Genomic DNA, 13,719 nt, shown 5'->3' with positions numbered 1-13,719 from the left:
CGCGGTGCAGGACCCGGCCCAGGTGATTCTTCCGCCCCCCCCCCCCGCCCACACCCCCCCGATCCTGACCCAAATCCTCAAGCCCCCAGGGAGGGTCTCCTGCTCAGGGCACTGGGGTTCAGTCCCCTGCTTCCAGAACTTTAGGTGTGCGTGTGTGGTGGTCCCATTTCTGACAGGCTGTGTGACGCAGTGTGGAGCGTGTTAAAGGCTGTGGACTTGGCCCGTGCAAAGCCTTGGAGGTGCTCAAGAGCCGGGAGCATTTGGGAAACCTGTGGTTCGAGTCATTTCTGCAGGGAACAGAGAATTTAGGGAGGAGTCAACAGTCTGGGCCAACTGTCAGCATTCTGGGAGCTGTGGAGGGTTGTGAATAAATCAGGAACACGGTCTGAGTTAGAGTTTTAAAGTATTCCAAAGGCTGCTCAGGGGAGAACAGACTGGAACAGACTGGGTTCTGAGGGTGGAGGCAGGGAGACCTGGGAGAGCCCAGTGCATTCCACTCTAGAGAGTAAGGTGGCTTCTGGACCAGAGTGGTGCCTATGGAAGTTGTTAACCTGAAACAAATAGACTGCTGGCTATTTCTCTTGCAAAGATGGTTCCTCCCCCCTCCGCCCCTGTCCTCCCCCCCCCATCCTCCCCACCCACCATCATTAGGGAATTGCAATTGGGGTGTGCAACCATGGTGAGCTATCACTTTTATGGAGATTAAAGAAGGAAGTTAGAAGGGCTGTAGCCACCAAAGAGTCCATGGTTTTTTGTTTTTAAAGAGTCCATGGCTTCTCATTGGCTGAGTCCTTTCCAGGAAAGAGGGAGTCTTCATCCTTTTGGATTCCGTTATTGTTTCAGGTTAGTGAGGGCTGACCCCTTCTGGTGTGCCAACTCTAATTGAGGTTTCTGTTTACTAATTTTTTTACGAAGGAATATAAGTAATAAGATTCTCAATAATTCTTAAAGATAATTGGCAGGATTTCCTGGTGCAGTGAATGTGGCTCTGACCTAAGGACAGAGTAAAGGACAATAAACACTTTCTTTTGGCTGAGCATCTGGAAGACGAGACCAGCAACTGATGTGAGAAGTCAGTTTTAGGGGAGAGATTAAAAGTTGGATTCGGGACATGCTGCTTCTGAGATTCCAAAGTTGAGGTAACATAGGGGCTGGTGGAATCTGTAGTCTGGAATTGAAGGAGGAGGTCTGTGGCTCACTGATGTCCATGTGGTTACAGACTAAGTCCTGGACTCCAGCCAAGTCAGAATCTCAAATTTAGGAGGGAAAGTTTGGTCACTTTTTTGGGAAAGGGGACCTGAGATGAAAGAAGAGAGACCTGGGGCTGGCGGGCAAGGCAGAGTAGGTGAGACTTTCTGAGGCTACCTGAAGATGGGAGGGTCCTGTGGTTCCAGAGCTTTCTGGGGAAGCAAAAGTATAAGGAGTAAGGAGTCTTGCCTGGGATGGAGATGGAGAAGGAGGTGTGAGGTTGTGTAGATTCACTCCTCTGAACACTTAGCCAACTGTGCATTCATTTTTGAGCCAGCAAAAAGTGGGTAATGTTGACCAGTCATTGAAGCCCAGGCCCAGTCAAGGGCAGAGGTGCCTCAGCTCTCCCAGGAAACTACAAAGTTAAAAAGGTATAGATTTAACAAGTTAATCTTGTGTAAGCAAATAATAACTGCATAATATGTCTGTGTATAATAATAATAATTAATAAATACATATATATATAAAATTTAGTTTTTGCCTTGGGCTCTTTGCATAGACCTCTGAACCCCTTGGAATTTCCTGGGGGTTAGGACTTTTTTTCACAACTAGCCCCTTTTGTCACACAGGAGTTTATTACGATGAGGTGACTTAGGGCAGGGCCCCTAGGTAGACTCAGGATGGGCTGGTCACCAGAAAAACCAAGCAATTAGAAGTTTATACACTCCCCCACCCCCCCAACCCTGGGGCCTCCCAAGGATCAGAAGGAAACTAGAGATTAGGTATAAAAACTGCTGAAGAATGAATTTCAAGGTTCCTTCAGATTGGTGAACACATTGAAATTGTGGAAGTGCTGGGAGGGTGGCATGTACTGAAAGGGCCTGGAAACACCCTGGTGCCGTCCAGCACCCCACCCCCCCAGACCTAGATATCTCTTCCATTGGGCTGTTCCTAAGTTGTATCCATTATAATAAACCAGAAAAATAAGAAAACTGTTTTCCTAACTTTTGTGGGTCCTTTTAGCAAATTATCATAACTTAGGAAAGGTTCATGGGAAATCCTGAATTTGTAGTCAAGTAGAACAGAAGTACCGTTAACCTGGGAACCAGAGATTGGTACTGGCCTCTCTAAAGAGGGCAGTCTTGTGGGACTGAGTCCTTAAACCTTCAAATTCTGTCCCTAACCTCAGGTAGTGTCAGAATATGATTAAATGTCGGTCACCCAGTTGATATCACAGAATCAGATCATTGGTGGTGGAAGAGACATCATATATTTGGTGTCAGATAGGGAATCACAGAAATCTCAAGGTATTGATTAAAAGTCACATTTATATAATGACTTGAAAGACATGTAGGAAATACCCAGTTTTCAAAAACATTTACAGAAATGTTAATCCTGTGTTCTGTAATAGCTCAGTCTTAGCATCAGATATGCACTAATGCATTTGATGTCTACACTAACATCATGAGATAGGCACCATAAATGTTGCCATTTTACACATAAAGACACTGAGTCTCAGGGAGGTTGAGTCTTTTTGTTCAGGACCATAGAGTTGTCAAGTTATAGCTCTGAAGACTGAGGATCCGAGGTCAGAGGTCAGCCTGAGATCACTCATCTCCAGGAAGAGGAAGGGAGGAAACAGTTCAGCCTTTACATACACACCATGATCACCTTTATCTCAGATACTCCCTCTTTTCACAGGTTCCCATGGTAGCAGCAGCATTTATGGTCCCTGGACAGGTAAGTGGAAGAAACCCCAGTACCTACCCAGACGTCATCCCTACCCCTGGTCCTGACTCACAGATATAGGAGACAGTGTTGTCCTGGGATGGTGGGCCCTTAGGTCTGGGCCCTGGCATCATCTCAGGCACAGGACCATTAATCAAAGCCAGAAGTTGTACAGAGATGTTCCCATGTGTCCAGTGGAGAAGGTCAAGTGGTGACGTGTCCTTGGGCACAGCCTGGAGATGAGACTGAGAGGGGAGTGTTCAGGGAACTGCAGGACCCATGATGTGGGCTGATAAAGACTGAGGGCATGAGTCATTCCTGGGATGGCAGCCTGAGGAGCTGGGTCTCTCCTGAGGGGGCGGGTCCATGCCACGTTGGCCGCAGAGGAGGGAAGTGATCTGACGCTGGGTCTGAAGAGGCTGCTCTGCCTGCCAAAAGGAGGAAGACTGGGGATGAGGGTGCAGCCGGGGGCCCAGTGGAGGGCACAGTCCTGGTAAATGTCGATTGTGACTGGATCCTGGCAATGGCTCTGTAGCAGGAGAGGAGGTGAGTCTCTCATTCTCGTTTGTGGTAGAGCTGATTTTCTGCTGTACAGGATGAGAGAGAGTAGTCTGACATGACCCCAGGATGTTTGTCTCTACGTGACGGTGGGGACGCCATGTCTGAGATGGGAAGTCAGAAGTAGGAGTAATGGACAGAAGGACTGTCCAGAGTTCCGTGTCCCCATGCTGAGTCTGAGATATTGCTGGGGTGTCTTGCCGGAGGTGTCAAGTGGGCCACTGGAAACACACACCTGGAGTTCAGGGAAGGTGGGGTTCAGAACTGAAGATACCCCTGAGCAGGTGGATGGCATGTGGACCAGGTCAGATTCCAGGCCCTCAGGTCATGTGTGGGTGCCATGAAATTTGTAGGGTTGGGAGGGTGTTCTCCGTGGACTGGCTCACCTCCCTGGGCACAGGGACAGGGGTGGCTGTCATCACTAAGATGGATGAGGCAGTGCAGTGACCATGAGTGTGTGGGGGATGGGAGTGACCTCAGGGGAGGTCCTGGTCGTGGCACAGGATTCGAAGGGGTGGATAAGGTATGGATTGAGAGGCAAAGCAGGAATGGAGGTGAGATGACAGGGAGGTAAGGCCTGGGGCATTGTTTCCCCTCCACAGGCTCAGAGTCTTGTGATGACTGTGGTTGGAGCCTGAAGAGAGTGAGACTGGACGACAGACCAGCTGAGGGCAGATGACCGCAGCTGGGACAGGGTCTTGGGCTGGGGGGCTGGGCGGCTGGGGTGGGAATGAGAGGAGCAGAGAGAGGAAGGGGTGAGTGGTGCGGGGTCAGCACGTGGGACACTGTGGAGGACGAGGGCTCTGGGCATCTGACCCTGCACAAGGTCTGGGTGCTGACGTGGGAACAGGGATCAAGACCAGGTTGGGGGACAGAAAGCAGTGCTGGGACTGCCTGTAGCAGCGGGTCCCACAGAGGCCTGGGGAAGCACCGCGTGCTGGGTGGCACGTGGGGAACACGGTGAGGTGCTAAAGGCCTGAGGCCGAGGTGGTGGCCTGGGGTGGGGTGGGTGTCACGGTCGGGCACGTGAGGGAGCTGTGACCCTGCAGGGCTGGGCAATGGAGAGGGAGCGAGTGTGAGCACGGACTCAGGGCCCTTGTCCCCAGGCTTTACTCCAGGGGGCTGAGCACAAGTGTCATCTTATGTGGGGTGGTCTGTGTGACCTCAGGAGAGTCGACTCTGAGGAGAGTGGCTGGGGGTCTGTGTGGCAACCACAGAGCGTCTGTGAGACTGCTTGTCTCCCTCTCTGTTTTAACGGAATGATGTAACGCTAGCAGGTTCCTGTGGCATCAGGACCTGATGTGTCCTCTGAGCTGGGTCACTGGGGTGGACGACCATGACCTGGGGGTCCTGGTTGCAGAAGCTGCTGTGAACTCACTTGTCCCCCTCATGACAGGGCCATGTGATCTTTGAGGATGTGGCTGTGTCCTTCTCCCAGGAGGAGTGGGGTCTCCTGAACGATGCTCAGAGACTCCTCTACTGTGACGTGATGCTGGAGAACCTGTCACTTATAGCCTCCCTGGGTAAGGACCCATGTTCCCACACCATCGCCCCATACGGGACTCTGCCCTTCTTTTTGCATGGCTCACTCCGTCCTTCCCAGCCTGGACCTTGGACACTGCTTACTCCCCTGATTTCCTGGCACTTGAGCTGCGTTCCCCCACCCTGTGTGTGTTCAGCCCTGTACCATAGTCCCTGAAGCCTTTCACAGAAGCCTTTCGTCTCAGAGGCTTGAAGCCTGCCCAGCTGATGCCACTTAGCTTTGCCACCGCTTGTTGTGTTGACTGTTCAGATATGTGCAAGATCCGTGTCACACGTTCTAACCCTTTTTTTTGCACTGCCTGTGTCAGGAATTACAGACACTTACATGGTCAACATTTGTGGTCAACCCTAGATTATGTTTGCAAGACTCCTTAAGGTTCTTCTAGTGATACTTTTTTTTCCTGAAGTCTGTCATTGTTTGGTTCACTCTGGGCCAGTGTCTTTCTCCTAATGGCCCTATTTTCCTCTGAGGACTTTGATCTGGTAGGGTTCATAGTCACCCAGCCTGAGCTGAGGGGTGGAGGCAACCCTGGGTGCCTGACGAGGTAGGCCCCTCTCTAGTCATAGGAGGAGGGTTAATTGCATCCTGGGCCTGGTGAGTAGGAGCTGTAGGAAGGCGTGATACATTGATGAGTTCTAATCCTACAGGGAAATGTCCTTTCTCCACGACTGTTTTAGTTAAACTCATCATGGCTGTACCTCATTCTATCGTTCTTCCCCATTTTGACACTTTGCCCCTTTTATGTATCTACTGTGAGTTCTTTCTCCTGGCTCTTTCTATCTCAGTGTCATCCACATTTCTCCTTTTCCTCTCACTCTGCAATGTTGTCTAGTAGTCTCTTCTTAATGTATCTTGGGAGGTGAAAGTACTTATATAGTCCTTGAACTCTTGGTAGTCAGGTGTGAAGGGTGTGAATGCCTTTTCCTGGAGTGGGACACACATTCTACCCAGTACACTTGTCACCACCGAAAAATCCTGCTGAACACCGTTGGCCGAGGAGTGGGTTGTTCCAGGCCTCTACTCCTACTACAGTGCCATATCCTGGTGTCCTGTGTTCTTGCTGTTATAAGATCTCTCCCTCTTCTGTGACCATCAGAAGTCTAGTACTCACAGTAGCCCCTTCTGCCACCTGTCTGCCTCCCTTGTTTGAATCCTACACCATGGACTTCTTCTCTGATGTGTCATACAAAAAGCTGTAATGGGCTCCTATCCCACAAAAGTCTCCGTGCACTTTATCAGTATTTTTTTGTTTTCCTTTCAGGTTGTTGGCATGGAGTAGAAGTTGAGGAGGCCATTTCTGAACAATGTGTTTCTGTAGAACACGTGACAGAAGACAGGAATCCAAAACTGGAGCCATCTATCCTGAAGCCTCTGACTTCTGATACGAGTGCCCTGGCAGAGAAAGATGTTTTGTACTTGGCTGACAATATGTTCACATGCAGAGAGGTTGAGAAGGCTTTCCTAGGCAGCTTGGGCTTTCCCCAGCACCAGCCCTCCCACGATGGAGAGCATCCACGTAGAAGCAGACAGAGCAGGGAGGTCTCTCACCCTGGGCAAGGGCATCATGAGTGCAGCGAATGTGGCAAAGCCTTCAGTAAAAAGTTTAAATTCACAGAGCACCTGAGAGTTCACACTGGAGAAAAACCTTATGAGTGCAGTGACTGCGGGAAGTTCTTTAGACACAGCTCCAGTCTTATTCATCATCGGAAAGTTCACACAGGAGAAAGGCCTTATGAGTGCTGTAATTGTGGGAAAGTCTTTGCCCACAAATATAAACTTTTTGAGCACCAGAGAATCCACACTGGAAAAAGACCATATGAGTGTAATGAATGCGGGAAAGCCTTCCTTCGCAAGGATTCACTTGTTCAGCACCAAAAAATCCACACTGGAGAAAATCCTCATAAGTGCAGTGAATGTGGAAAGTGCTTCCTTTACAAAAATAACCTTCTTGTGCACCAGAAGATCCACAGTGGAGAAAGGCCTTATGGGTGTAGCAAATGTGGAAAGTCCTTTGTCTTCAAAAAAAGGCTTCTTTATCACCAGCGAATCCACACTGGAGAAAGGCCTTACATGTGCAGTGAATGTGGGAAAGCCTATGTCTACAAAGGAAGTCTTATTGTGCATAAGAGAATTCACACTTTAGAAAAGGCTTATGGGTGTAACAAATGTGGGAAATTCTTTACAAGCAGCTTTGCCCTCAATAGACATGAGAATGTTCACACTGCACGAAGGCGTTATGAGTGCAGCGAATGTGGGAAAGCTCTCAACGGCAAAGTTAAACTTGCTGAGCACCAGAGAATCCATACTGGAGAAAGACCCTATAAGTGTAATGAATGTGAAAAAGTCTTCATGCGCAAGTATACACTTGTTCAGCACCAAAAAGTCCACACTGGAGTAAAGCCTTTTAAATGCAGCGAATGTGGGAAGCCCTTCACTTACAAAACAAGTCTTGTTGTCCACCAGAGAATCCACACTGGAGAAAGGCCTTATATGTGCAGTGAATGTGGGGAAGTCTTTGTCTACAGAAGAAGTCTTGTTGTCCATCAGAGAATCCACACTAGAGAAAAGCCTTATGAATGTAGTTCTTTGTAGGTAGCTCCAAGCTCATAAAAAACAAGAAAGTTCACACTGGGGCAATGCCTTCTGGACTTATGCTTTCCTTCACTTGAGTTAATATCTAGCAGCACAAATCCTATGTAGTAGAGTAGGTGAATGTATACCTTATATGTGGCCAGTCAGACTTTTCTAAAATGGTAGTATTTTTTATAGTCTCACTAGAAGCACCAGTACATGAGTTCCTGTTCTTTACATTTTTACCAACACTTGGTATGTTCAGGCTTTCTAATTTCAGTGATGTCATAGGTGTATCTAGTGATTTTAACTAACATTTCCCTATTGACACAATGTGAGTGGTTTTCCATGTGTTAATTTCCAACCGTATTTTTTTTTTTTTTTTTAAATTTTTATTGGAGTATAGCTAATTTACAATGTTGTGTTTCAGGTGTACAGCAAAGTGAATCAGACAGCCATATTTCTTTTTCGAAATTTCTGTTCATATAATTTTGTCATCTTAATTACTGAGTTTTGATGTTTCTTCATGGATTATTGATTAAGGTCCTCTAATGGAAATATTGACCAATATTCTTCCAGACTTGGTCTCATTTTAGTCGCTTTTCCAGAGAAGGACTTTATTTATTTATTTATTTATTGGGTTTTTTTCTGGCCATGCTGTGGCATGCAGGATCTTACTTCCCCAACCAGGGATTGAACCCGTGCCCTCTGCAGTGGAAGTGCAGAGTCCTAACCACTGGATTGCCAGGGAATTCCTCAATAGAAGCTTAGAATCCACTTTTCAATTTGTGCATCACAAAAAAATCCTACTAGAATTTTGACTGGGATTGCATTTAATCTTCAAGTTAGAAAGAGATACTGAGTGTCCCAATCTATAAACTTGATAGATCTCCTTTTATTTAGATCTTGCTTAATTTCTGTTAGCAGTCTTTTTTAGTTTTCTGTTTGTAGGTCTTAAACGTCTCCAGGTAACTTAAACATCTCCAGGTATTTTCTACATCTTATGATATTGTGAAAGGGAATTTAAAAAAAGAAGTCTTCAATTTATGAATTGTTCATACCTATTACACTTAGAGAGATATAAAACTAAGGATAGAAGTGATTTTTTTTTTTTTCCTTTTTGGGGGACCTGTGGGACCTCAGTTCCCTGACCAGGGATTGGACCTGGGCCACGGCAGCGAAAGCCCGGAATCCTAACCACTAGGTCACCACGGAACTCCCTAGTAGTGATCCTTCTTAATCTTATAAATAACATCTACAAAGAGCTATTAGAAATACTATCCCTTTGAACCATTATTAAAGTATTCCCATTAGAATAAAAGGAGGACAGCTGCTCTTTGTTCTCTTATTCAGTATCATCCTGGAGTTCCAATTTCATTCAATACGAAAAAAAAATGGCAAAATAATGAATATGTAGCAATTGGAAGGGAAGAAATAAACCACCTAAAATATGTCCGCAGTTTTCATCTTCACTATGACTCCAAATATGGACACTCAGTTTAGTGTCTGGACCCATCATAAATTAATTTTTTCATCACCCATGTGCTGCCCTTCTTACTTCCTTAGAACCCATCACCTTCTATTACACTATGCAACTTAATATCATAGATGAACTGTTTATTGTATATTTCTATCAAATACAGACTAAGTTCCAGTAGGGGAATATGTATTTACATGTTGTGCACTGATATATTCCATATTCCTAGAAACATGTCTGAAACACCTATGGTACATATTGATGTCTTGAAATACATAACAAAACGACAACGCTGATTTAACGTTCAATTGCACAACTGTGGGTATACTTTCTAACTCTCCTTACCCTGCCTTTCTCCTCACCCTGCCTTTTCATTCAGTTTCACTACCCTCAATGCTCTGAGTTATGGGACAAATCATATTTTGCAAAAAGCCTTTAAATCAACTAAAAAGTCCCAATAGTTATTTTATTGGCTTCCTTCTCTTATTAGATCTCAGAGGGTTTTTTTTTTTTCTCACATTCCATTGGGATTTTGATTGTTTATTTCAAAAACCGGTTTTCCGCCATCAATTTCTGCCACTCCTGATGCATATCTATCTTTTTTTTTTTTTTTTTGGCTATGCGACATGCGGGATATTAGTTCCCCGACCAGAGATCGAACCCGCTCTCCTTGCAGTGGAAGGATAACCTTCCTGGATCACCAGGGAAATCCTGATATCTATCTAATTAAGCACTTTTAATAGCTCTTGGTAGTTACACAGTCCCAAATGTTTTTCAGAGTTTGTCTCCTCTCTGTCTGCAGACACTGTCAGTGCACTTACAAGTGATGTGGTAATCACTTCCAAGAGCAGATGACATCATTGGGTTCTGAACATTTATCTCGGGCTTTCGTGTCCCCATTGCAGACTCTCAGTTTCTGCCACGGCCTTCCTTGTTATGGGAGCGAATACACATTTGGTAAGTATCTCTTCAGGTATCTGATTCTTAGAAAACATTTATGTCAGGAAACCCGAGAATATTCTTAAAATAAATTTCACTTCCTGATGTCAGGACAATAAAAAAAGGAACCGCCTTAGGTAGGTTATATATATAGATACATAGATATAGACAGACAGATAAGAACAAAGCCATAAAATCAGGAAAGGAATTTGCTGAGGAAACCAGAGACATGTTGCCCCTCATCAACGTACATCAGGAGAGCCTGACACTTCCCCTCTCTCCTCAGTTGCATTGTTTTGAAACTTGTCTCACTGGCTTCTCACTAAACACACTGACCATAAACAGGGTTCACTGTAGAGGCTTCAAGATAAGGTAGGTTGTGAGTAATAAGATGAAGAAGATGAGTTCCTACTCTGAGTAGACACCTAGTGTCTGTGTGGTATCTGCTGATGAGGGGCATGTTGTGTCATGGAGACTTTAATGATGTGTCTCTAAATTTTTATCCTTGGTGGAAGGCTGTTCATTGCATCTCAAGTACCTGGATGTTCTCTTTATCATAGTAATCAACACTCTACCCTCCTAGGGCCTTGGCTTCCATTCCTCACCTATAAAAATGGATCCATTCTTCTGTCATCTATCTGTCTATCGTCTACCTCTATATCGATCCTCTTTGCCTTATTGTGATTTCATCTCAATGACATAATTTTTTAAAAAGATTTTCTTGGTTTGATGTAGACCATTTTTAAATTCTTTATTGAATTTGTTACAATATTGCTTCTGTTTTTATGTTTTGGTTTTTTTGGCACAAGGCATGTGGATCTATGCTCCCTGACCAGGGATCGAACCTGCGCCCACTGCATTGGAAAGCGAAGTCTTAACCACTGGACCACCAGGGAAGTCCCCCATTTATAATTTTTTTAGAGAGAAAAAAAATTGGACCAGACACCCTCTTAGAAGAATTGAATCAACCTACACTCAGTGAGAACAGGGCATTTAAATTAGACCCTACCTGTGTCTCCACAGAACCTCTATGATAAGGGGAAGTTATCAATCATTACTACCTGTAACTCACTGGAGGTCATTATGAGTGGATTGACCCATGACCTCAACAATGTCATGGTTGTCAGACTCTCAGGTTTATGCAAACTTCCAAATTCCCATGCTGAACTCTGTTGACATATGTTTTTGTTATTTAACTTCACCTTGTGGTTCCTCTCAATATTCCTGGTTATTTCCCTTGTCCATTTTCTTATTCTGCTTCATTTTCTAATTCTGTAACCTATTTTCATTATACTTGTGGAATTTTTTTTTACTTTAAGAATTATGACTAATAGAACATAGTCAAATTTTAGAAATTTCATATAATATCTAGAATATTTATATCAAAGGCATTTACCCATACATTATAACCTGGGAGGGTTTATCACCACTCATTTGGCAATGCTTCCCATGTAACTTAACATAGCAAATAATCCTAATTAGCTTAATATCTCTGGTTCTGAGATTCTTCAGAGGCCCACTAGAGGTCAGAAGAAACTGAATTAGAATTTGACCCTTGGGAATTTTGTCAAAAATATCAAAAAGGTTTTAAAACACTTGACTAAGAAGTATCATAAGTCACTGTCAAACGTGTTTAATTATTCACTTTACCAAAGTGACAATAAATAAAAGATTTCAAAGGCAAATACAGGAAGTTATAATAGATTACTTAAAAGATAAAGAAGCTTTACAATCTGCTATCAATAGCTGATCAATATATGTATATATTTGTCTTTATTGAATTTGTTACTATATTGCTTCTTTTTTTTTATGTTTTGGTTTTTTGGCCATGAGGCATGTAGGATCTAAGCTCCCCAACCAGGGATTGAACCTGCACCCTCTACTTTGGAAGGCAGAGTCTTAACCACTGAACTGCGAGGGAAGTCCCAATAGCTGAACAGTATTCTAAGAAAACACTGTCCTCAACAGAGACGAAACCAAATTTAGGTTTTAGCACCATCTTACTCTTAAAATTCATTTACTCAATTAAATTTATTCTATTCTTACTCCTGACCACACACAAAGCCCTCCCCCCTTCCCCCAGGGTTTCTTTTCCACAGACCTTCTATAATTTCCTTTTTTACCTTCAGATTTTGTCCTATGCCTTCTCTTTATCTCTCTCTTTTTAACCTCTCTTTAGGTCAAAATTACTTTCTCTTAACTAAGTGTATGTATTTCCTTTCCTTGTACCTTCTTTTTTCTTGCATACAAAGATGTTTTCCTGACTAATTTTTAGTGTTTTTCATTACATATGTTAATTAGAATTATTCATCTTTAAAACCTTAATTTCTAGTGACAACTAAGAAGCAAGCAATTTTGAACTATCTTTTACATTAGCATTCTGTAAGTTGGCAAACTTATAAATACTATTTATAATTTCTTTTAAAAAGTGCTTTCTTATAGAAAATGTCTCCTGTGGCACCAAACATATATATTTTTTAAGTTTATTTTTGGCTGTGTTGGGTCTTCATTGCTGTGCGTGGGCTTTCTCTACTTGTGGCGAGTAGGGGCTACTTTTCGCTGGGGTATGCGGGCTTCTCATTGCGGTGGCTTCTCGTTGCGGAGCACAGGCTCTAGGCGTGTGAGCTTCAGTAGTTGAAGCACGCGGGCTCAGTAGTTGTGGCACGCGGGCTTAGTTGCTCCGCGGCATGTGGGATCTTCCCAGACCAGGGATCGAACCTGTGTCCCCTGCATTGGCAGGCGGATTGTTAACCATTGCGCCACCAGGAAAGTCCCTGGCCAAACATATTTATTAATAGTCCTAAATATCTTTAATTTCCCTGTAGAAGGAAGCCTATGTTCAGTAATTAATTTCCCAGTGTCTTATTTGGGAATGATCTAGATAGTCAATAAACTTCCATCATTTAACTTAACTTAGCAAAACTCGAAAGTTTCAAGTTACCAAAATCTGGAGAGACTTTTTTCTTTTTTAAAATTTATTTATTTATTTATTTATTTTTGGCTGCGTTGGGTCTTTGTTGCTGCGCGCAGACTTTCTCTAGTTGCGGCGAGTGGGGCTATTCTTCACTGCGGTGTGCAGGCTTCTCATTACAGTGGCTTCTCTTTTTGAGGAGCGTGGGCTCTAGGTGCGCGGGCTTCAGCAGTTGTGGCTCACGGGCTTAGTTGCTCTGCGGCATGTGGGATCTTCCCGGACTAGGGCTCGATCTTGTGTTCCCTGCATTGGCAGGCAGATTCTTAACCACTGCACCACCAGGGAAGCTCTTTTTTTTTTTTTAATTGAAATATAGTTGATTTACAATATTGTGTTAGTTTCAGGTATACAGCAAAGTGATTCAGTTACATATATATAATTTTTTCAGATTCTTTTCTATTATAGCTTATTACAAGATACTGAATATAGTTCCCTGTGCTATACAATAAATCTTTGTTGTTTATCTGTATTAGTGTGTATCTGTTAATCCCATACTCCTAATTTCCCCCTCTCCCTCCATCCCCTTTGGTAACCATAAGTTTGTTTTCTATGTCTGTGAGTCTGTTCCTGTTTTGTAAATAAATTCATTTATATTTTTCTTTAGATTCCACATATAAGTGATATCCTATAATATTTTTCTTTCTCTGTCTGACTTACTTCACTCAGTATGATAATCTCTAGGTCCATCCATGTTGCTGCAAATGGCAATATTTCATTCTTGTTTTATGGCTGAGTAATATTCCA

The 13,719-nt window shown here is 43.9% G+C and overlaps 1 protein-coding gene across 1 annotated transcript; it reads left to right on the top strand.

The window, feature by feature from the left end:
- Nucleotides 1-769: 769 nt before the first annotated feature.
- LOC137753904 (zinc finger protein 154-like) lies at nt 770-10,011 on the top strand. The gene is given in 6 exon segments (XM_068529350.1): nt 770-803; nt 806-843; nt 2,890-2,928; nt 4,871-4,997; nt 6,279-7,605; nt 9,868-10,011. Coding segments are annotated over 6 exon segments (1,590 nt in total). The 3' UTR covers nt 9,893-10,011.
- Nucleotides 10,012-13,719: the final 3,708 nt, after the last annotated feature.

The sequence above is a fragment of the Eschrichtius robustus genome, chromosome 19 (assembly GCF_028021215.1).
Source record: "Eschrichtius robustus isolate mEscRob2 chromosome 19, mEscRob2.pri, whole genome shotgun sequence".
NCBI lineage: Eukaryota > Metazoa > Chordata > Mammalia > Artiodactyla > Eschrichtiidae > Eschrichtius > Eschrichtius robustus.
This window is presented reverse-complemented; position numbering and strand designations above follow the sequence as displayed.